This window comes from Bacillus rossius, chromosome 17 (genome assembly GCF_032445375.1).
Source record: "Bacillus rossius redtenbacheri isolate Brsri chromosome 17, Brsri_v3, whole genome shotgun sequence".
Lineage (NCBI taxonomy): Eukaryota > Metazoa > Arthropoda > Insecta > Phasmatodea > Bacillidae > Bacillus > Bacillus rossius.
In genome coordinates, this window is record NC_086344.1 from 26,501,635 (window position 1) to 26,526,309 (window position 24,675).

The window sequence follows — 24,675 nt, forward strand, 5'->3', positions numbered from 1 at the left end:
TTGTATGTAGCCAGCTTTCCTCAGTTTTTTAAGTATGAAGGCTACTTTTTCCATGCGAAAGTGTTTCCTTTACGAACCAATGCCACCAAACGGTTTCAGGCAATCAACAAATATGTTAGTATGTTCCCATGACATATAATCGATCTCGTCTGCTATCGTCATCTTCCTGGAATGTCCGTTATTAATATTTTTAAGATATATCATCCCAGTGTTCATATCATAAGCTTGATCAGAATTATTTATTTTATCACATTGTTTCCATCTTTATGATCTAGGGGCTTCATCACAGTCTTTGGTTTTGTCATCAGCCTTTGAGTCACTGTCCCCATCATCGTAGAAGTCAGCGTCGTCTTCTAGATTACTGTAAGAATTCAAAATCGTTAACATCGAAGCTTCATCTTCTTCAAGCTTCCTTTTAAGAGTCTCTCATTTTTACAAAGTTCAGATAACCTACTTGAATACGGCTTGAATGTATTCTCACTACTTACATTGTCTTCATTCTTCCATAAATCATCAAATTCCTTGAATTTAAGTTCTTTGTTGAGATCAGAAGAGCTATGAACATAATTTCTTTCATGACAGGGAAAATTATTGTTGTAATGCAGAACACTCAAGTAAAGTAGCTCCATCGTTGTCCTCTAGCCTGTAAGCAGGCTTGGCGTTACAGGTTCTTTGGTGTCTTTTTAAGCTCTCTCTTCACATTAATGACTTCCTATAATGAACACATCTTATGATTTTGCGTAGCAGATTTTTAACACACGTCATTCATTCTTCTCGTGATGTCTACCATTCTTTCTCAAGATAAATTCCTCGCTGCAATACTTACACCTGTGTCCTTTTGACATCGAATGAAGATACATATTATTTACCAAGACTAATAGCAGATGTTTACTGAGAGTTTTAAATTGGAACTATTACTTAAATAGAATATTTTTAGTATTTCGTTAGTGAGAGTTAATTTATCTCATACAAGTAACTTGTTGCAAGTAGTTCCTATTCTCGACAAAAGATAGTCACGTGTTGTGTTGAGGAATTAATTTTTTTATGCTGGATGCGGGATGCTCTCTCACGGTCTCGGGAGAAGGCATTTAATGCAGCTCTTTGGACATACACCATTACAGTTTTTCACTGTTTGTCATAAAAATTATGAAATTCAAAAAATAAATATTAAAATAAAGAAAAAATTCATAGAAAAAAGACCGAATCAGCTGTTGTCAGACATACAGAACCAAAGATGAGACTGAACAAGCACAAGAGCATGGGCAAAAAATGTTTAGCATATAAATATCTTACCGCACAAGAATTCTGTTGAAGAAACTAAGTCATGGAAAAATTAATATAACAACACAGACGAATAGTGGGGTAACAACGAGGAGACAGATTAAATGCAGGCTGACAACAAACCCGAACAATGCAGCAAAACCATAGTACTTGTTTATCTTTTGTTATATGTTTGCTGCATTGTCCAGGTTTGTTGTCTGTCTGCATTAAATCTGTCTCGTCATTGCTACCCCACTGTGTCCATCTGTGTTGTTGTATTATCTTTTACATGACTTTTCCTTCAGTGGAATTCTTGAGCTGTATGATATTTATATATTTAAATTTTTTTGCCCATGCTATTGTGCTTGTTCAGTCTCATCATTGGTTCCGTATGTCCAACAACAGCTGATTCAGTCTTTTTTTCTGTGAATTTTTTATCTTCACATTAATATTTATTTTTTGATTTTTGGAATTTTTCAATGACAAACAGTGCAAAACTGCAATGGTGTATGTTCAAAAAGCTGCATTAAATTCTTTTTCCTTAATGTCTAGCGTAGTCTTCCTTCTCTTGAGACCGTGAGTGAGCATCCCGCATCCGCATAAGAAAAAAAATATTTACCTCAACACAACACGTATCTATCTCTTTTGTCGAGAATAGGAACTACTTGCAACAAGTTACTTGTATGAGATAAATTAACTCTCACTAACGAAATACTAAAAATATTCTATTTAAGTAATAGTTCCAATTTAAAACTCTCAGTAAACAATTGCTATTAGTCTTGGTAAATAATATGTATCTTCATTCGATGTCTGTAGCTATATCAAAAGGACACAGGTATTGCAGCGAGGAATTTATCTTGAGAAAGAATGGTAGACATCATGAGAAGAATGAATGAAGTGTGTTAAAAATCTGCTACGCAAGATGAAAAGATGTGTTCATAGTAGAAAGACATTTATGCGAGGAGAGAGCTTAAAAAGACATCAAAGAACCTGTAACGCCAAGCCTGCTTACAGGCTAGAGGACAACGATGGAGCTACTTTACTTGAGTGTTCTGCATTACATCAATAATTTTCCCTGTCATGAAAGAGATTATGTTCATAGCTCTTCTGATCTCAACAAAGAACTTAAATTCAAGGAATTTGATGATTTATGGAAGAATGAAGACAATGTAAGTAGTGAGAATACATTCAAGCCGTATTCAAGTAGGTTATCTGAACTTTGTAAAAATGAGAGACTCTTAAAAGGAAGCTTTAAAAAGATGAAGCTTCGATGTTAACGATTTTGAATTCTTACAGTAATCTAGAAGACCACGCTGACTTCTACAATGATGGGGACAGTGACTCAAAGGCTGATGACAAAACCAAAGACTGTGATGAAGCCCCTAGATCATAAAGATGGAAACAATGTGATAAAATAAATAATTCTGATCAAGCTTATGATGAACACTGGGATGATATATCTTGAAAATATTAATAACGGACATTCCAGGAAGATGACGATAGCAGACGAGATCGATTATACGTCATGGGAAGATACTAACAAATTTGTTGATTGCCTGAAACCGTTTAGTGGCATTGGTTCGTAAAGGAAACACTTTCGCATGGAAAAAGTAGCCTTCATACTTAAAAAACTGAGGATAGCTGGCTACATACAATAATCACTTGTTTAACTTGCATGTGTATTATAATATTGAAAAATTCTTGTAATAACTAGATTTTCAAAATTTAATGTCTTATTCCTTTTAATCTGATGTCTAACTAAGACTGTGTTCTTGTAATACAGTTTTCTTTTTTTGATTGTGCTTCCGAAGGTCTCTACTCTGGACAAGTCTGGTCTCATGGTTCGGAGATGTCTAGTCTAAACACCTAACATTGGAAATTTCTGTTAAAAAAGGTATTTTGAGTATCATAAACAAATACATCTCGGTTCAGAGATGCTTGGTCTATACGCCTAACACTGAACATTTCCTGATTGGAATATATTCCAAATATCAAAAAATTAGACTTCCATGGTAGGCACAGATACTACGTATTTATTTCATCAGACACGTATCTTGTATAAAGTTTTTTTTTCATTATGAATCATTTATAAACACAACGTAAGGTAATAGGAAACAGAATTTAAAATTGATTTTAAGATTTTGTCTTATCACCGGTCAAGAATCAAACCAAGGTCAGTAATTTATCAAGTCAATCTTACATTGGTTTTTAGAATGTTTTCCAAATTTCCAATATGGCGACCAATATGTAATCATCGGCTTACTAGAGGCTGGTAATAAATGAATTTATGCCTCTTTCAGGACTTTCCACCATATCTGATTAAATAAGGGATGTTTATCTATAATAAAAAAAAATTGGCATTGAATAAGAATCGGAGCAAGAACAGAATTCATAGGTATATCAATAAGTGAATTTTTCCCAAATTTATAGGTTAATTATTACGAATTTTCAAGTTATCATCGGCTTACTAGAGGCTGGTAGGACACTCCACCATATTTATTGAAATCATTGTTTGTTTTTTTTTTACAATAAAATAATATTTTTGTATCAATCAAAGGACATGAATGGATACAAATTAATCAGTATATTGATTTCAGATTTTTCTTGAATTTATAGCTCAATAATTACAAATTTCCCAGATGGTGCCCAAATGTCAAGATGGCAGATATCACAGAAATAAATTATCACTGCAATCTAGCAGGTCAAAATTAAACTAACATGGTGTTAGTACACTCTAGTAGACAAAAACAATATGGCAGTCATGACGACATACTAGCTAGCAATATAATGTAGGCTACCTTGTCATTAGTGGTGGGAGCTCAGTCTGTCGGTGGCTTCTGTGGAGGAAGGATCTGTCTTTTTTCTTTTTGTCCTCGCTGTGTTTTAACCAAAAAAATTAGTACTTTGTACTAATATTTGATTAATTACTAATTTATTTTTATAAATATAATTTTTTCCCCAAAATTTTCTGATAATAATTACAGATTTTCAAGTTGGCGGTCTTGACCATGGTGGAATGATTTATTTAAATTTTTATGAATTTTTTATAAATTTTAAAACTTTTCCTGATTATCTTGCTCAAAGGGAGTAACAATAATGGCAACGATTACTTCATAATAGGAGATGGTAGCCATAACTAAACTTGCAGCAATGTTATCATCATACATGTACATACAAATTTTCAGGTGTAATGAAAAAGTGCATTTTTCTTGAATTTATTGCTCAAAAATTACAAATTACCAAATTGGTGCCCAAATATTTCAATAATAAGTATACAAGCACAATTTTGCAATCTTATCAACTTACCTAGGCACTAAATGAGGGTGGGACTTATTTCTCATGAATTATTTAACATTTTGGAAGATTTTAACATTGGTCAACAGGTAAAGACTTTTACATGTGCAGGAAACTATTTACACATCAAAGATGTATCCTTCATACTTAAAGAACTGAGGGAAGCTGGCTATATACAATTATGAATTGTATTACAGTAGAACCTCGATGATACGTTCCCGTTTCATACATTTTCCCGTGTCATACGCCGAATAATTTTGGTCCCGCCAAAAGTACTATATTTACAATGGTTTACTTTCCCGGAACATACACTTATAAAATTATTAATTCCCGTTTCATACGTTTTTACGAAGTGGAAAAGTCCTAAAATTCAAATTTTTTTAGCTATATTCCTCCTGATAAACTACGTTTTAATGCTTTTATTTTGAAAAACGTTCATTGTTTACCTTTGCAAACGTAAGAAAATAACTTTATCGCACCATAGATATGAATAGTATCAGGAAGACTGTGCACTTCGCTAGTAGCATCTAAGGCCAGCACCAAGCGAGACTAGTGGCGCAAACTAGCAATAATTATGAAAATGGTGAACGCGCTTTACCAAGGCACGGATCTCATATTTTGTACATTCATTAATCTTTGAACTGAATATACCCGTTTGTTATTGTTTTCTTACGATCGGATTGTTTTGTATTTTACGTTTCTCAAGTTAAAATTTAATTGAAAATTGTTCTGTTGCATAAAGTTGTTCGTAAAATGAAACAAACACAGCAAAAATTTCTGATTTTCTTCTTAACAATAGCCTAATTTTTTTAAATTTCTAATTTAGGCTTGGTGACTTCCCCCCCCCCCCCCCCCCCCCACGACCTCTTCCAAGAAAGGACTCCATAACATTTTGTAAGGCCAAAGTTTCTCATGTTAGCTTTACTTGATTATGGACTGTATTTTACATTTCTTGTGGTTTTATTATGTGTATATATAATGATGAATTAATATCTTTCATTAATATAATGCAATATTTACACATTATGTATTTAAGTTTAATCAGACATTGTGCTGGTGTATGCTAGATTGAAAAAAAAATTTATTATTGCCATTCCCTTTTCATACACTTTCCCGCATCATACACCATTTTTGTGCCCTCCGTTGAAAAGTGTATGATGGGGGTTCTACTACTTACTTGCATGTGTATAAAATTGAATATATATATATAAATTTGAGAAATATAAAAATAACTTTTGAAATCCAAATAATATATTCATGTATATTTATGTCTAATGCTGAGTTTTCATAATACAACTTCTAGCTTAAAGATGTAAAAGTCACCACCACTAACAGACAAAATGGAGAGTAATAATAGTCATACCAGCAAGTAGGCCGAATTCAATCATTTGGAGCATTGGCGGCTAAGACATTGGTACTTTTCTTGACGAGATCAAGCAGAAAATTATAAAAAAAAAAAGCTTACTGATGAAGTATCAATGTACGGATCATTAAAAAAAAACTTGTGGTTGGACTGCGTATATGGTCAATCATATCCGTTCGAGGAAGTAAAGTGCACATTCAAGACAGTGAATACTCCCATTTACAATTCTGACGATGTGAAGCAGTCTGTTAAACACAGTACACACTTAAAGTTTTTAAATCTTAGTATGTATTAATACAGTATGATAAATTGATCCATTTTAAAAAAAATAGTGCAAAAAATTTTTTTTAGTTATGGTAAGTGTTGTACCATTTTAAAATCTTGCTGAAAAGAACCATCTTTTCTAATAACTTTCTACTTAACATAGTATTTTTTTTTGGTACAAAGATTCAAATTAACCAGATAAAAAGTTTTTTGCAGCATTAATTGTGCAAATTAATTTTTTCCTTCAAAATTTTAGGATTTTTTTTAAAACTCAGAATTGTAGTAGTTTACTTCACTATCAACATAACAATATGCGACTAAAAAGATGAATAAACATTAACATAAATTAAAGTGCCAGAATCAAGGGTTAATTTACTGCAAATGATTTTGTAATATTGCCAAATGGGTATGCAGCCATAATGAATCAAGTGTAAATATGAACTAAATTTTTTACTAATTGATAAAAAAAGGCTTTTGATTTTGCCTGTATAATAAAATAAAAACTAACCTTATTTCATGGTATTTTGCAGTTTGTGAAAATTACCTACCTGTTTTGATTTATTATCACAAGATTTGGGCCTACATAATAATTTTACTCCTTTGTAAATTTCCTGATCCCATCCCGCTTGCTGGACCAAAATCAATACCCCCCCCCTTTTTTTTCCATCCCATCCCCCTCTAAAAAAAATGATGTTTGCAGATCACCAACACCCTGAAATTGGTTCTCGCGGTTTGTATTTGTACACAACCTAGTTGACCTGATCAAGACTTCAAACACAAGTAAACAATCTCAGTTGGGTTATTGATAGAAACAGGAAAAATTCGCGGGTTCAATGACCTCTAGGATGTGAACTCCATAGTTCTACGTACACTCGGTCAAATGTCACCCTCCCATTGGCTGCTGTCTTGCGAAGGTGTCCCAATGCAGCGGCCTGTGATTCGACACAGCTTCGGTCGAGTGTTTCTCACCGGCCCGGAGTCGTCCAGGTGAGTTGTGAGCCAATAGCAGAGGCAGCACTGAGGTATATCTATATGAATTTTAAGCTGTCGTGAAATGAATCAGCGAATTTTTCCGGTCTCCAGTTATCGAACGGGTTCGAGTTGAACTGTCACCCTGGCCTGGAGCACCTGAAGGCACGAGGGGCCGGAGACAGTTACGGTACCTCAGGACGCCGTCCTCGCAGGCCTCCACCACGATGTTGTCGGAGATGGGGATGAGGGCGTTGATGGACCTCTTGTTGCCGGGGAACTCGTCGTTGTGCAGGCCGAACTCCCCCCAGTTGAAGAGGAACAGCGTGCCCTTGCTGGAGGACACGACCACCTTGGTGTCGCTGCGAAGCAGCGCCAGGCTCGTCAGCTCCGCGTCGTACATCTCCGACTGCCGGCAGCCGACAAGACACATCGCTCTCGTCGGCCGCTTCGACCGGGTGCCACGATGAAATCCTTCTTTTAAAATTTCTAGGGGGGTCGTTATTAAGGTGGCTGCCAAGTGGGGTACAGTGCACAGGTGTTAAAAATTTGGTAGATGGTAATTAAAGATGGATGAGTGTGCACCTCCACACCTGAGTATTTCTTAGTTGAGTTAAGTCCTTAAAAAACGAACTGAGTTCATTACAAGCATTTTTGGGAACCATTATATATGTGTGTAGTCCATATGACAGTTACTTGCATGGACTAAGTGACATACACCTATCAATCGTAGAAATTTATATGAACAAGTATTTTACTACCACTACATTCTGTAAAAATCTGAAGTTTAAGGAAAATGTTGTGGTTTAGTTCTCCTTGGACGATAATTCCAAAAGAGACTTATTTTGGAGGGGAGGGAGGGGGGGGAAATATTAAATTAAATTAAATATTAAAACTTACCAAAATGCTTTTCAATCATTATTATAAAGTAGTTTACCATTTTAAAGTTATTTTATATATACTAAATATACAGTGATATTGTAAGAATGATCGAACGGGTTAGGTTAGCTACAATATTACAAATAATATAATGTGATACAGGATGGTCAATTGGGTAAGGTAAGCTACTTTTTAAAATTCTCAGTTCCTAACCACAAGATTTCACAGTATTTTTAACATAGCTACCTTACCTATTAAACATTTCTATAATGTGCCGCTAATTTGTAAATTCGACACAATATATTTTAAATTTTTATTATGATTTTAAATTTTTGTGTGGAAATTTTATTTGCCCTACTATAGTGTAATTTTAATTTGTTAGTCCGGTGTACTCCTCTGAGTTAAACTTTGTCTCAGTGCTCTGGAGCCCCTTTCCCATCGGCGTATCGGATATTCTGCTGGCCTAATCACTGACTGGCAGACCGGTTACCATTTCCCCCGCCTTCAGTCACGCCTCAAGCCTGTAATATTATTTCCCTTCGTGACTCTAACTGCAAAGGCAAGCCTGTAGCTTGCAGGCGACCAGTTCGCAGAGACGAGCTGAGATTGGCTGTTTTCATCACGTATTGGTATTGTGTTCGCTCCTCTGCAGCCACGAAGTGACGCTTGTTCTCAGCGTCGTTGCATTTTCACCCTCCCCCCCCCTTTCTCTGTTCCAAGTAAGACCAATGACCGGTCGTAACCCCCTGGACACCGGTGACCATTCTCAAGGTCTACCCGCAAAAACGAAGGCGCCAGAACTGACAGCAAACACTACCTAGCGACTAAGTCGCGAACTTCTCCGCTTGCCTACCCTCTAAGGCACCAGAGAGCAGCACCGCTCTCCCTTGAGTTATATGGACGCCAGGCGCGAGTCGATTCTTTTCAACTCAGCCTCCTCCGACAGAGTTCTCTATGGTCGCCCAGTGTGGCCAACTTCAAGACTCCTGCTAGAGTTTTTTTTTCCGCCCGTATTCGGGCAAGTTCGGTATTTCTCGGCGGCCCAGACACCCCCCCTTTCCACCTGTTAGCGCCGGCTGCACTTTTAATTACGAAACGCGGACGGCCGCGACACAGATCAACTCGCGTCGCGTCCGCAGACAGACATCCATCGAGTATCGGCGAATCGACAAGACTTCATCCGACCGCTATGTAGTCGCTTTATATAAGGGATGCTATCCCTCAAGTCATTTCTAGTAGATTAGTCTGTCTGCATAGTTTAGTTATTTGCCTTAGAAATTGTTTCTCTTTTAAATTTTTTAATCATGAAGAAATCATCCGTGTCCTGCCGCGCTATTCGCGAGCTCCAGACCCTGGCTGACTCCACGATGGCAGCGTGCTGGGCAACTCCCCTGTTTTGACAGGGTTCGATGACGGGGAGAGATTGATTGGTCTCATCTCGTGACCACCCCCCCCCCCCCCCCCCCCCCTTTTCTGTTCCGTGGGTCACATTCGAAGAAACGCTTCTACTACCCGACGTGATTGTTTGAAGACCCCGGGTGGTAATGTAATTTCAACATTTCCCCTTTACCTAGCGACGAACTATCTCAACCGGATGACCAACCCACCAGCGACCAGTGTTTTTCTCAAGAAAATGTAAAACGAATAGAACTAATTATCAATGTAATCATCGGATCCATCCACTCATAATGCAAATGTTTATATTTCAAACTAAGAATGTAAATTAGTTTAAGTAAGCGCTGGCCAGCCCCAATTTCGTTTTCCTTTTGTTAATCTTGGACAATTGTTAAAACCGTTTGTATGTATGTTAAAATAATGGAAACGTGATAATTCTTCAGGGCAAATAAAACAGGGAAACTATAGATCAAGTTAATCGTGTAGTTTTTATTTATTGATTTTATCGATCCACACCAACTTCCTCCTTGCTTGTTACAGGAAGTTCCTAAATTGTGTTTGTTCCCACCTCGTGTCGCCTCTGGTAAATCAATTTATTTAACGTATTTTTTTTTTATCCAGCTTGTTTCCAAGGCTCTTTTTAATTTATTCCAAATAATTCTATTTTGAGGCACGAGGGGTGTTACAACTTGGTAGCAGAGCATGGTTTGGTCTATAGGCATACCTAAGTCAAGTAGGCATACCTAAAATAAAATATAATAGATATATTTAAAATAAAAAAATTATATACTTTTTGGATTTAAATTTTGTATTATTAACATTGTGAACTGATCGCTGGTACACCCTGTAGTTATATTGCGGTTAAAATTTTAAAATTATATTTGAGTTTTAACGTCCCGCTGTGACTGTGTTTGCGCGCGGCCCCGTAGGCGCTACGTCCCGTGCAGGCAGCGCGCCTTATCTCCCGCGCGTGTCATTCTCCCTGTCTACCACTTCACCCCTCCCCTTCAGCCTCACCGGCTGTTGGAGGCAAGGTCATTCCGTTGCCCACCACGTCCGGCAGCGTAGACAATGCGTTGCAATCTAGTTTGATCCTCACGGCCGACAGTGCCCTGAGTGTGTCTAAATTCCTCCTTTTATCATCCGTGTTTTTTTTTATAACACATCCGCCTGCAAACCAGGCCATCTTTGTGAAAAACATATACATAGAAGTCCTTTAGGACATTGTGGTATTTTTTGTCTCTCTGCGCTTACGCGCGGTATCATGTTACTCTCATGTTCAGGACTGCCAACCTGACGGCTACCTTTTCCTCCCTGTTGTCCACATACCTTGTGTCGTTAATAAGGCAAACCAGTTTTCGTACCTACCACGGACTTCAGTTAGCACATTACATATTGCATTTTTGCTTCCTATTTTAAATTTAAGCAGCCTATAATTTCCTTTTTTGAAATATAAAATATGTTATATAAATATTAAAATTAAATTTAAGTATAACTTCATTTTGTTTTGAGCACATAATATTTAAATGTTGTGTTATAGCTATATATCTATACATAATTATATTTAACATTTTAAGAATAATCTCAAGTTAAGATTCATAACATCTAAATGGGGTCTAGAAATTACTTTTATAAACATTCTTAATTCAATAATCATAATATAACTTTACATCAATTATTTAATATTACAACTAATGTAAGCATAATAATGCTATTTACTATTGTCCCAAGTACTTAATATTTACTAGATGCAATCCATAAATTCTACAAGAAGTTTATTTTGCAAATTTATCTAAGGTTAGAGATAATAATTATAATGACTACAATAAGAAATAGGATTTCATCGTAAGCTATACATACATATTTACAGTCAATTTAATTCTAACATTAATGTATGCCTTGATGCATTTGATTATTGTTTATTACTTTTCCAATATTTGTATCCATCAAGTAACTAGCACTTTTGTTCTGATGATATTTTTGATCACCTAGTGAGAGGTGTATTCATTTTAGCCTTCGCCGAAAGGTTCCTAAATTAAGTTGTTGTGGTGTAGGTAAATTAACCACATTTTTTTATAAGCTAGTACGGAGATGATGATTGACTAGGACGTCAAGTGCATTTATTTACGTTGACGATATTAACCAGTAACTGAACTGTATATTCATAGTTTCTCAGACTGTATTGAGTGTTAACTAATTTTGTATTATTTTTTCAATAAGATTTCTAATTTGTTTTATTTTCATTAAGAATTAAATTTTTTTTCACTGTACAGCTACGTAAACAATTTGAGCACAGTAGCTGATACCTTTGTGCATCTAGATATTTAAAGTTTTTTTTTTTGATTCTATTAAGGCTAAGATCCTTAGTTTTGCAGCCTCCAAGAAAATTATTTCTCCCATGAATATCGTAGTAGATAAAAAAATTAATAAACAGTAGAATTGTAAATAAAACTTTGAATTTTGTAAATATGATGAAAATTTTCTCAAAAAATTCTTTATTTAATTTTAATTTAGAAATTTTCAAAACTAAATATTAGGTATATATTTAAACGGTACACGGCTGTTACTTTGCACACAACTTAAAGGAGGTACAATGAACAATTCTTCGGTTTAATTTTTTTAATACAACGTACAGAATTTAAATAATCTGAGTACAAAATATTGTGATTTAACTGTCACTTGCCGCTGATGAAAGGAACGAGTTCAACAGTTTGCCGCTAGAGCTCCGGTTAGTTCCGAGTTTACTCACTAGATGCCTCGAATATCGCAGGAGTTCAGGCGGGAATATTATCGCTTCGAAACGGTCAAAACACAACACTAGTATCAGCAATAGTAAGTGGACGTGTATTTAAAATGAAGCACAGCAGGAAATGGAAAGAAGCCCATCGACGCCAACTTGAGTAAGTATTTTTATGTACTTGTTCTACATTGTAATCACATATTGTATTTTTTTTTCCCCGGAAAAGTAATTCCAGTCCATTCATATGTATATATTTATGTTATATATATTTATATTATTAGCCGTTTTATTGGTTTAGAGTTTAAAGAATTTATTAATTTATAACTAGCGGTAATTTTTTTTTAAATAATTACATTACCCTTTTCTTGTACATACTGTGTTGGTGTTAAAATCAATGGCATTATATTAAAAATCCCTTTCGCCCGTATATTTTGTAGTATTTATTTATTTGATAAAGGTTTGAGATAGTATTTCGAATTTTTATAAAAAATTAAGACGTATATATTATATAGCGTAGTTACTCAAACAATGATTTTTTTTTGTTATTTCACCCATTGCAGTGATGCTTGGTTATATAAAAATTTAAAAATATGAATATTCTTTTAATGTGATACATGTTTCCTAGTAACTGCAACACCTCAAATTAAATAACAAATTGATATAGCAATGAAAGAGATTGTGTTTATTCAATATTTCCCCATAGTTTTTTGCTATAGCGAAAATTAAGGATAACTCTGCAATGATTGGGTGTATCTAAAATTGTTTCAGACAAAATTTTTTGATAACGTTTATAAGATTTACAAACAGTTAGAACATATTCGATGGTGTGCCTACTAAGGGAGCAATGATTTTTTTTTTGTCAATTCCTGTTTAACCCCTGCAAAAATGGTTCGTCTAATCAAAAATTGTTTCCGACAAAAGATTTAGTTAAAAAATTACAAGGTTTTTGAAGAATTATAACGGATTCGATAGTATGCATAATAAGAGAGTTACGATTTTTTTGGTCCGAAACACTTTAATTTTTACACCCCTTGCAGTTATGGTTGGTCGTATCAAAAACTTATTCAGACAAAAGTTCTTCCTATTTTTTCCTTTAAGCTTTATGTTCACACGGATGCGATATGCATCATATTATGGAAGTTGTTGCGATTTTTCTGTTAAAAAAAACCTTCCCCATTTCTACCCCTATGGACTGATTTTGTCCATTGACGAACTCGATCGAGATTTTCCATTACTTGATTTTATGTATCAGTTTGGAATTGATGTGCGAAAAATTACGGCAGTTATCGTGTTCATAAAATTGTGATATATATATATATATATATATATATACACACACACACATACATACATACATACATATACATATAACTTTAGAACTGATGATGGTTATGGGTTTCTTGGACTATGAAACGTAAAACTACATAAAATCTTTCAGGAAGTCGCACCGCTGGTACGTTGAAAATTCTATATTTTTTTTAATGATTTTTCCTTACGTATTTGAAATTTTCTAAAGAAAGTAATGTAAAGAATAAGAATTAGATACAAAATGCACGTTTTATATGCCATAAAAAAACATTGGTGTGCTAAAACAAAATGAATGCAAACAAAACAAATATCGTAGCAGGACTGTATTTGATACGGGGGAGTTTAGACTAGGAAATCAAATTTGTATAAATGAGTGCATACGTATTAGTCCGCGGCAATTATTATATAGTTATCGATGGTTTTCATGCATTCTACGCGGCACAAACATATTATGAATTTTTAAACTTAAGTACTTACTTAAAAATTCCATTTGAGTTGTAACTGTTCGTTCTAACCTGGGAAATACAACCTAAATGACAAGACAAATCATATTACATGTCGTACATCGTTCCATTAAGTCAAAGTTTATAGTATATTCCTATAACAAATGCGTATATAAAATACAGTATATAATGCACTAAAAACAAGCAGGCCATTTAGAAAAATTTTATTTTCTGTTGACAGTTTACGTGCACAAAAACATAACATTTAATCGTCTCTGGCACGTTATGAGATTAAGTTTATTTTAGATACTTCCTCTTTCGAAAAAAACAAACAAACAATTTCGTCACATACTGTTTTTTTCTTCTGATTCCAGCAATCCTTCAACTCATTGTCTTACAGAATACCAACATTTCATTACAAGTTTTTCGCTGAAATGGCCCATTATTAAATTAAATCTTGACTAATTTTATAAAAAAAATATTTAACCATAATCATGATGATATCCGTGTATGTAAACAGTTACGTAACACTACAAATGTGAAAATGTACCCACACACAAACGAAATTTCGTTTTGTAGCATAAAGATTAATACAGTAGATAAATATTTTTCAAGTTTAGTTTTGTAATATTTACTTTTTATTTCCGAAGGTACAACTACTGTTTGCAAAAATAATGAAAAAAAATTAAGTACTATTAAAGAGCATCTACAGGTTTAAAATTTGCCAAATGTAATACTATATGAATTCTGAGCAACATATTAAGTTATTGACAACATCTTTTATAGTTACGTAAAATTCAGTAACATGCTAAAGGTGGTTCAGAATAGAATTCAAAATTCCAAAGACAGTTTAAGCATTTTTAAATACAAATGCGTAATTAATCACATAAAAAACATGTTAGACATTTTACCGTGCCACCTATTGGTCGAAACTTATGCTATAATGTGTAGTAAATAAATCAAAATTTCCGCAAAAATTGCTATAAGTGCACCCAGAAAAAACCTTAAACAATTCGAGAGTAAAATCAACAAACAAAAACCACTTAACTCAGAAATATTTTAAAAAATATTACAGATGAAAATAGACAACAGAGAGATTAATGATTAATGGACTAAATCTAGGCAAACAGCAGATGAATCACAAAAAAAAGAAGGGGGGGGGGGACAGGCTATTTTTAATTAAATAGTTTCCTTTAAATAAATTTTTAATAAATCTTAAACTAGCAAACTTAATGAATATTAAAGCAAAGGCAAATTAAAATTCTTTAACTACTCTAATGAATTATATTATTTCACTTAGGCTTGCAACATTAGCGAGAAAAAAGAAGAAGCTGGGGTTGACACAGAACCCTCTGCCTGCTGGTGATGGTCCTGCAACACCAACCTTGCCAGAGAGCCCAGGCGGTGAAAGTTCGGTCCCCACAGTGCCAGATGTAACCACCATGGCGTCTTCAGTGGCGGCGTGTACATCACGCAACACTGATGACAGTACACATACTCTGTCCGATGACTATCAAGGGTAAGCTTTACACTTACATATCTTGTTTGTGATATGACAGGTAAATTTAGAATTCATGTGATAATACTCATATGAATAAAAATTATTGTATGGGCTATGTTTCTTAAAAGGGAATAACTCTTCTAGGAATGATGACCTTCCTCCGCTGATAGTGGTTTACGAGCCTCCATTGCCACAGACAGATCCGGGACTCAGTATGTTAGAGGGTCGAATGATGGTTGACGTTCGTCACTTCATGGTGCAATGCCGTCTTCTGGAGAGACACAGGTAAAAATTGTTTTATGTAAAATTGAGTTATTTAGATTTTTTTCCACTACTGTTTACCGCCTTCTGAACGTTTAACCGGCTGGAAGGTTGAAAATTCTTCTACAAACTTATTGACTTCATTAGTTAGTAAGTAAATAGGATAGATATGTAACAATACCGATTTAAATTAATAAATGTTGAAAATAAAAGGAAAATATATTTGAGCCATATTGACGAGGAGAGATAAATAGCCAATGTAATCACAGCTAACGCATATATCGAGTGAACTGTGGTGGAGCTACTTACTAACGTAGTAAGCCTTTATTCGATAAGAGGTTAAACACTATAGTGGAAAAAAAATTGCACACCATATAAAATTTTCATCGGGGAAAGATGGACTTTTGCCCCAACAAACAAAAAAAATAATTACTATGCTAAAAAATTACAGGGTTCCATTTTTATCGTATAGTTTTACACTAAGCAATGCAAAGTTGAATTGCAGTACGAACAATATTATGTTTTTCTTTTAATTTCATACTTTTGGCAGCCGCGCAAAGGAACCCCCCTGCGCGCCGAGCGGACCAGCCGCCTACGGCCACTTCCTCCCGTAATTATTTAGTTATGTATATAACGATACAAAAATAAGGGCCAATCTCTCGATGCTGTCGTTCAACAATGGATTTTTCACTACCCAAGCATTTATTGTATCACTAACCCCTAGCAGTTACACATTTTCGTTAGTTATACAAGTTCGTTAGAAACACAATTACAAGGCAGTGGCGATTCTTTTTTTTTTTTTTTTTTTGCTTTTGGGGTCTGTAAAATTTTGTTTGTAAACAAATATTGGCCAGAAAGAATTATATATTTTTCAATTTAACTTCCGCTACATTATTTGCAACTATAAATGATCATAGAAACATAAGTTCCACGTGCGCGCACACACAACAAGTGAAATGAGGAGTTTTAGCAAATAAACATTGAGGTAATTTTCCAAAATACAATTTTAAAGACCTTTATACTGTGTTCTTACATTTGCAGTTAGATTTATTTAAATTCTTTGGCAAATGTTACAATTTAAAAACTTTGTTTAAGTATGTCCAGTTATTTTTTTAGGTAATTTTATTTGTTACAAGAAACCGAAGACCTTGCTGAAGTAAAATTATTATGTATAGAAATTGTGTTTAAATGGGTGTGTAATACTTAGATGAAATTGATACAGAATTATATGAAATAAAATTCTATTGTTTTACCAGCCTTTGAGCTTTCTGGCTGACGTGAAATTGTTATAATTAAACTTAGGGCCTAAATTTAGAATTGCTCGAATATGCAAAAAGTAATTCACTCGCTCACACAATGGCCTATACAAATTCCAACCCACTGTCAAAAGGGCTGGAAACTTTAAATTTGGGTCGCAGCCTCAATGATGAAAGTGGGAAAAGTACCAATTTTTATTTTCTAATTACTAAAAAAATAAAATTAAAAAGTAGGCACGCACCTTTAAAATCGGTGTATACCTTCTTTCGGAAGAACGTTGTTGCAGAAATTTTTTAAGAAACATAGTAAAAGGAACAAGATAAATATATTTTTTAATAATTTAAAAACGTAATATTCTAATTGTGCATATTCTTGTTACTTATAAGAAGATAGCATCATAACATTTGCACGCTTGGCTTACGACAGTTGGACGTGCCAACGTGTCTGCCGATATGGCGATAGTACCTATCTGTTCTACGAGTAAGTAACATTTTAATACCTCAACGTAAATATCCAATTTATTTTTTATTAATTTTTTATTATTAATTTTTTGGAGGTGAAGACGATGACGATCGAAATAGTGTTTTACTATACCATGATGTGTAAGAGGGCAAATGCGCGAATAAATGTGGCCATGGCCATATGGCTTCTTGCAGCACAGTGAAATGCAAATGAAAATTGTATCCTTTTCTTGAACAACATTTCAGACTTACATTAAAATAGCATAATTTTTAAGCATGTAAAATGTATATCTGTTCGAGCCATGTCACAATTATTTTTTTATTTAATTGTGACATGCACATCAACAGTTTGGGAAAACTGTAGTGGTGTGCATGTTATTATATTGATAAGTACAAAGATAAAGAAGCTTCTGTTCATATTCAAAAATTAGCGAACCTATTGGCATGTAAGTTTATCTCTTTCATTTTATTCTGTTCACATGTCACTCGACAGAGCTCAGGAGCTGCTAAGATTATTGTGTATGGTGAAACGAGGTAACACCCGTACTGATAACTTGACCACCTTACCTCAGTGCACTTCAACGTACATTTACGTATATATAGAATAATCTTTTATCACAAAGAGTCGGGCAGATCTTTCAGGATTCACTGCAAGCTATTTATGTTCGATTTTAACGACAGTAGTTTGGATGTATGCAATATTATGCTGTTAGAGCAGTTGTATGAAATTAATAAAATCACAACCTAACAGCTTGAGTACCAATGTATAGCAATAGTTATAGCTAAATTGCCGATGCTAGTAAAAAATTGTCTTGTTTATTGTGTGAAAGCCAAACGGGTAACAAATGTTTTTGGGAGATGTTACCAGAAATTATTATTATGTTGGTTTTACAGGTGTCCCATTTCATCTTCAGGAACATATTTTCTGGAAAGTGTCAACAGGTACGGTCTGCTGACAAATTTTAAATTTAAGTGCACTCACTGCAATCAAGAGCAGCAGTTCAAATCTGAGCCTGTGGAATGCCTTCCAGTGGGAAGAAAAAGAAAATGCAAAATCGATACCAACTTAGATATCAACGATAAGATTGTTTGGGGCGCAATTTCGGTTGGTCTAGGCTACGGACCATTGTATGAACTATTGTCACTAATTGATATGCATCCTATGAGCCCGGGTTGCTTTTCTTATCACGAGAACAGAATCGGAGAGCACTGGAAGGCAATGTTGCAGAAGGAAATGGAAGATGCTGCACTGGAAGAGTTCTCTATGGCGAAAGATGATGGACGCATCTGTATGGTTGGAAATGAGGAATATGCTTGGACCATAGGAATTTTGGATGGAGGTTGGAGCCAAAGATCCTATGGTCATAGGTATTCTGCTAAGTCTGGATGTGCTATAATAATTGGCTTCTACACTAAGAAATTGTTATTCCTTGGTGTGAGAAACAAATATTGTACCGCATGCATTCGGAGCGAACGGATGGAAAAGGAACCCACGCCTCACCTGTGTTTCCGGAACTGGACTGATTCTTCCACTGCAATGGAGGCAGACATTATAGTGGAAGGTTTCCGGTTCTGTGAAGCCAAGTACAAACTTCAATTTAAGAAGTTTGTTGGTGATGGGGATTCAAGTGTGCATGCAGCCATAGTTGCAAATGTTTCGTACGGAAGAGATGTTGAAAAGATTGAATGTGCTAACCATGTCGTGAAGAATCTCAAAAAGAATCTTTATGCCATAGCCAAGGGCATCCATATGCGGCATCTCAGCCAGTCGAAAATCAAAGCCCTCTGTCGCTGTGCAAGAGGTTGTATCAGCAACTGTGGGGGTGATGCTATGCTACTTCAATCAACACTTCTAAATGTGCCCAACCATGTGTTTGGAGACCATAAGTTATGCAATTTAGATGTGTGTGAGAGAGCTGGTAAAACAGCAAATCCCTGCAGTTATGACGCATTGCCTTGTGAATTGATTGTGGGAATCAAACAAGCTTTTGACCGAGTGAGAGCAAAGTCACAAGCACTTGTAATGGATCTCACAACCAACCAAGCAGAAATGTACATGTCATTAGTTGCAAGGATGGCTGGCGGTAAGCAGATAAACCGTTCACAGCAGGGGTCTTACAGCCGTAGGGCTACTGCTGCTGGTTTGTCTTTCCAACTTCGCTACAAATGGCATGGACAAACTATGAAGGCGATCACAGGTCACAGCCCTGGAGTGACTGTGAAGCGATTAATGGCAAAAAGACAGAAACAGCAGGCGAACTGTAGGCGAAGGTTGGATATGAATCCGCATGTACCACGGAAATCGGAATCATTTAAACCACAGGGTGATAAGAGCTATGGTCCTCATGCAACTCAGCCTCCAGCTTCTGGTCTTGAACTAGAAATTCTGACTGAGTCTGTGATGAGAAGCATAGAGCTTACAGTGCAAGAAAGGAATGATCTGGAGGTGCAGACACGAGATCAAGGAAGCAGTCAGTTGTGGATGAAGGAGCGGAGAAAACGAGTCACTGCTTCCTTTTTCGGACGTGTCTGTAAAATGAGGGAAAATACTTCGTGTAAAGTGACAGTGGAAGCGATTGTGTACAGTCGTGTATTGGAGAATGCTGCCACAATACATGGTCTAGCAAACGAGCGCATAGCTGTCGCTTTATACGAAGAACAAACAGGCCATACTGTTAAACAATGTGGTCTCTTCGTTGACCTTCAGCATTGCTTTCTTGCAGCTTCTCCTGATGGTTTAGTTGATGAAGATGGTTTGGTGGAGGTGAAATGTCCATACTCTGCAAGGGAACTTAACCCTTTAGATGCAGCAATGCAGCTGAAAACGTTCTTTTGCAGAGTTGTCGACGGCGAGCTTTGCTTGAATCGCTCTCACAATTACTACTATCAAGTGCAAGGGCAATTACACATCACACGAAGAAAGTGGTGTGATTTTGTCGTTTGGACAACGAAAGGCATTTCAATAGAAAGAATTGTGAGAGATGATTGTTTCTGGCTTGAGAAAATGGAGTCAAAATTGTTGCGATTTTTTAACAACTGCTTGTTGCCAGAGCTTGCTGATCCATGTCGTCCCAGGGGACAACCGATTCGTGAGCCAGAATATATTATACAGGCACAAGAAAGTCGTTCAAAGAAACGCAAAATTTCAGATGTGTGAATTTTGAGAGACAGAAATTGTGTGGCTGACGAGAACTCTTTTTTTTAATTTGATACAGTGATGCTTTATATCTGATAAAAAAATTCTAATTATTGTTTACTTCTCATGCTTGTACAAATTGAACAGTACTGTAAATGTATTTGATGACATAAGCAATAGTAAGTTATTAGCTGATATTGAATACAAACATTTTTTTTTCATGACTACAAAAAATAAGGTTCTCTGGTTGGCGAGTGATTATATTATACTAATGTCAAAAAGATGTTATCGGGAAAAAATAAATGAAGTTATTTTATACCACTGATTCACTACCCATAAAATCAAACTGTAACGTCTTTGCAACTAGTATCTCATACAAGAAATATATAACATATTAGTGCTTCATTTTGTATAAAAATAAAACACATATATAATATCGGGAGACAGCCTTGAAAATCGTGCATATCACCAACATGGCCAATCAGACTCACAGTCATGTTTACGATAGCAAGACAGCTAGCAAACCAGTTCAGTTTATATGCAGCTTAACTGAAAAATTTATTCAATATTTTCGGGGTGGTTTTACGCTCAAAATTTATACAAAACCAAATCAGCAATCCTTGTATTATCATTTATAATACTACAAAATATCTTCCATTTCCTTCGAATTGTATTGAGCACTAAAATATTGATTTACTTTTGGCCCAGATTTTATTCGACGATACTCTGTAGAGTTTAGCTTGTTTGCATTCTTTATTTATTAGGTTTAAATCATGGCCAAATTTATTGAAGTGTAACACAAATTATATATTTGTGTGTGCCTGGTTAGGAATTTGTATGATGTACTTACTAGAAAAACTATGTCATATCAGTGTAATAGTTGTACCCTTACAAGCGTTGAATATTTATGAAACATTTTATTTCTTTTGTTTTTAAAGCCGCAGACTTGTATTTTATTTATTGCATTTAGACAACAACATGCGTCCGTGTTTTCTACATTGCACGCTCTGTAATATTTTGAATGTTATAGTAATTTTTGCTTTTTAAAATCTGTGATTTATGTGCAGTAGAATGATTTGTAATTTATGATTATTTCTTTTCATATTTTTAATGAGCCATTTGCTAATATTATATACACTTCTCCATTTATTATAATAAACACATATTCCATTATTGGAATTATTTCAGAATGGGAATCACAAGACTACAAAAACTATTCTCCTGCATAAGAAAGGTGATAATACCAGTAAAGAAAATTATCGTCCGAGAGCAATTACGTCTTATATTTAGGGACACCTGTATTTCGCTAATACATTTCGTGTCAAGGTATTTAACAAAACACTGTAGATTTTTCTTGTAATTATTGGCTGTGGTCGGTGAAGGCTGTTTTCCCGCACTTGACGGGGCCAATGAGGACGTAGTTACCGTACTGCTGCACGCCCGCAATTCGCCAAACCTCTAAGAAAAAAAAGCTACAGTTATGTGTGAAATAGCCTGACACGAGATGTATTCACGAAATACAGGTGTCCTTAATTATATCGAAAAATATTTGAACATTGTATGATAATTTTAAGTATGAAAAGTACAAAATACTTTCAAATTTAATACATGGTTTTACATCAACTCTAAGCACTAAAACCCATACTGCTTATTATCTACAAAATAAATCTATACACGGCAACTGATTATGAATCAGTTGAGTTTTTTTTATAAAGCATCTAAGGCCTTGATTGTATAAATATATTGTTGGATAAATTAACTAAACTAGGAATACTATAAAATGCACAAAAATAGAAGAGTTTGATCTCAATGACATAAAGCATAATTTATCTATTTAGCACAGCCTGTATAATTGCTTCCCCATTGTCAAGACTAAAATTAAAAAAACTGCGAAAGAAGCAGTATAAAATATCTATCTCATTATCTTTGCGGGTGACTCAAATATCATACAAACAAAACGAAACGCAAGAAAGCATATTTTAAACACTGTAAATAACTTAGATTTTAAATAAAAGGATAATAATCAGTTTGTAAAATTTAGTTTTAACGATGAGTTGTAAACAGAACATCAAACATATATCATAGGTGTTACTGCGAACAGAGAACTCTCACAAACAATACAATTCCTTTCTGCGCAACCTGCAAGCTCCGGTACCTTCTGTAAAAAAAAATATATAAATGTAAAACTTTTCCGGAAGTCGTACCATGGTAATGACTAAAATATGTAGCCTTACTTCTAAATCTAATTATCTAGAGAACAAATTGTATTACATTATTTTCATGATTTAAACGGTAGCAAAATTAACACCTACATACGAACAGAAGTTTGCTCTTTTATTCATTTTTTTAGTTACGTGATAATTTTTTTGAGTTATAAAGAAATCCAACTTAAACAGTAAAAAAGAAAGGCTTTTAATGAAAAAACCTACTCAGTCATTATAGATAACTGTTCAAACCATTTAAGATTCATCCTGTTACATAAATTTTTATATTCATATACATCTAATGTATACACATATCAGAAAAAAGGCAATAAATTCATATTAACTTCATTATCAAACTATAATAAAACACAAAATACACTTGCAGAGAACCACCAAATATATTGCGTAAGTGTTTCTGCAATGAGTTAAACTTTAAAATTGACTTTATTATTTCCAAAAAATAATTTAAAACTCCAAGCAAATGTAAGAACACGTCTTCTAGATATAATGTAAGATTATAATGCCGTGTCCGAATTCGCCTGAAGAATATACTTGTAGATACTTTGGAAGTGACTTTGCAAGACTGTCAGAAATGGACGTGAAGTATGTATGCTATGCAATACGCAAGTAAATGAGTCTGTGTAATTCTCGCGTACTTGAAGTTGAAAATACTTCTTCATTTGAAATATTTTTGGTCATATTTTATATATCATTTAAATAATTTAAGAGGACGTAAAATAAATATAATTTATTTTGTATTTTACTGGTATCTATAAATAAATTGACAAAATTAATTTATGTATATGGATGTTTACAACGAAGTTTCAACAAACACATGTACATATTTAGCCTACAGATCGTTACTACAAAACAAAAGTACAATAATAATGTATGTTGCCGTAAATTCACGTGACAGCGATGAAGTGTTAAAAAAAAAAGTACTAATTTCACATGCGTTTTCGGCTGGCTAAACATTGAACTTATCCGGATTCGTTAAAGGCAAGTGAAGTACGTAAGGTTGCAAACATGTAACTGCATTACTTTCTGATTAATTTTAATAAAATTATGCATATATCCAAAAAATGTTCAGTTAAAATTAGTATTGTATTGTATTGTATTTTATTGTATTGGTGTTTGTATCTGGGTATATTTTTATTGTGTGTTTAAGATTTATTGACTTTTGTGCCTCATGTACTTTTGGTGAAAAATGAAAATGTAATTATGTATTATTATCAGGGCCCAAAGCAAAACTATTTGTTCGTTGGCCGAAAATGAAATGTAGTTATACTTGTATATCTAAGAAAAATATTTGTATTTTGTATGAATGTAAGTATTTTATTATGTAAATTTTTATTACTTACAAATATTTCGTACTCATAATATCTAGTTTCCATTTGTCTTAAGACATAATAAAATGATATACTAAGCAAAAAATGTTTATTGGTTCGCAATTTTTCATTGTTACAATATTTTAAAATGAAAAATTTGCTATTCAGCAATATCAACTTCTAAAACGTGAGTAAAAATTATCATTAAATTATATCAATGGAATATTTATTGCATTAGTATTCCTTGCTCCTAATCACTTACTCTGGTTGATTACCTTCCTTATAACCTCAGTGATCTCGTAATTTATGTACACCTTTTTCCCACTAAGACGATTCAGGTGCAGATTCTGGAGCAGTGTTTTTTTTTTTATGTACGGATGTGCCAATAAATCCATCAGTTTGGTGGTGGTGTTGGGGGGGGGGGGGATAATACTACTCTTAAAATATCACTTTATCTGTATGCACGATAAAATATCCTTGGTTAGCTCCCTCCGAAATATTCTTATACAACCTATGACGTGTAGCCTACTCCTTAGATATTTTAAAACACGTTTGATTGCGTAGAGAAGGCGATTCTTCGAGTATGTGGCCCTTTCATAATTAAATTATTAT

At 34.5% G+C, this 24,675-nt stretch overlaps 2 protein-coding genes across 4 annotated transcripts in view; one reads left to right on the top strand and one right to left on the bottom strand.

Moving 5' to 3' along the window:
* The window catches only part of LOC134540794 (WD repeat-containing protein 55 homolog), an 89,273-nt gene that overhangs the window by 2,430 nt on the left and 62,168 nt on the right, over positions 1 to 24,675 (bottom strand). For all 3 annotated transcript variants that reach the window (XM_063383718.1, XM_063383716.1, XM_063383717.1), the window contains exon 6: positions 7,345 to 7,559. In XM_063383718.1, the coding sequence (XP_063239788.1) occupies positions 7,345 to 7,559 (215 nt within the window). The remainder of the gene's footprint in view (positions 1 to 7,344; positions 7,560 to 24,675) is intronic.
* On the top strand, positions 11,154 to 24,277 carry LOC134540791 (uncharacterized). Its single transcript, XM_063383710.1, has 3 exons — positions 11,154 to 15,434; positions 15,561 to 15,701; positions 18,290 to 24,277. The coding sequence occupies exons 1-3, from the start codon at positions 15,193 to 15,195 to the stop codon at positions 20,550 to 20,552; spliced, it is 2,646 nt and encodes an 881-aa protein (XP_063239780.1). The 5' UTR covers positions 11,154 to 15,192; the 3' UTR covers positions 20,553 to 24,277.

Coding starts and splice junctions, on each gene's coding strand:
- LOC134540791 (XM_063383710.1), top strand. CDS start 15,193: ATGAATTATATTATTTCACTTAGGCTTGCAACATTAGCGAGAAAAAAG. Junction 15,435..15,560: donor CTGTCCGATGACTATCAAGG/GTAAGCTTTACA, acceptor TAACTCTTCTAG/GAATGATGACCTTCCTCCGC. Junction 15,702..18,289: donor CGTCTTCTGGAGAGACACAG/GTAAAAATTGTT, acceptor TTGGTTTTACAG/GTGTCCCATTTCATCTTCAG.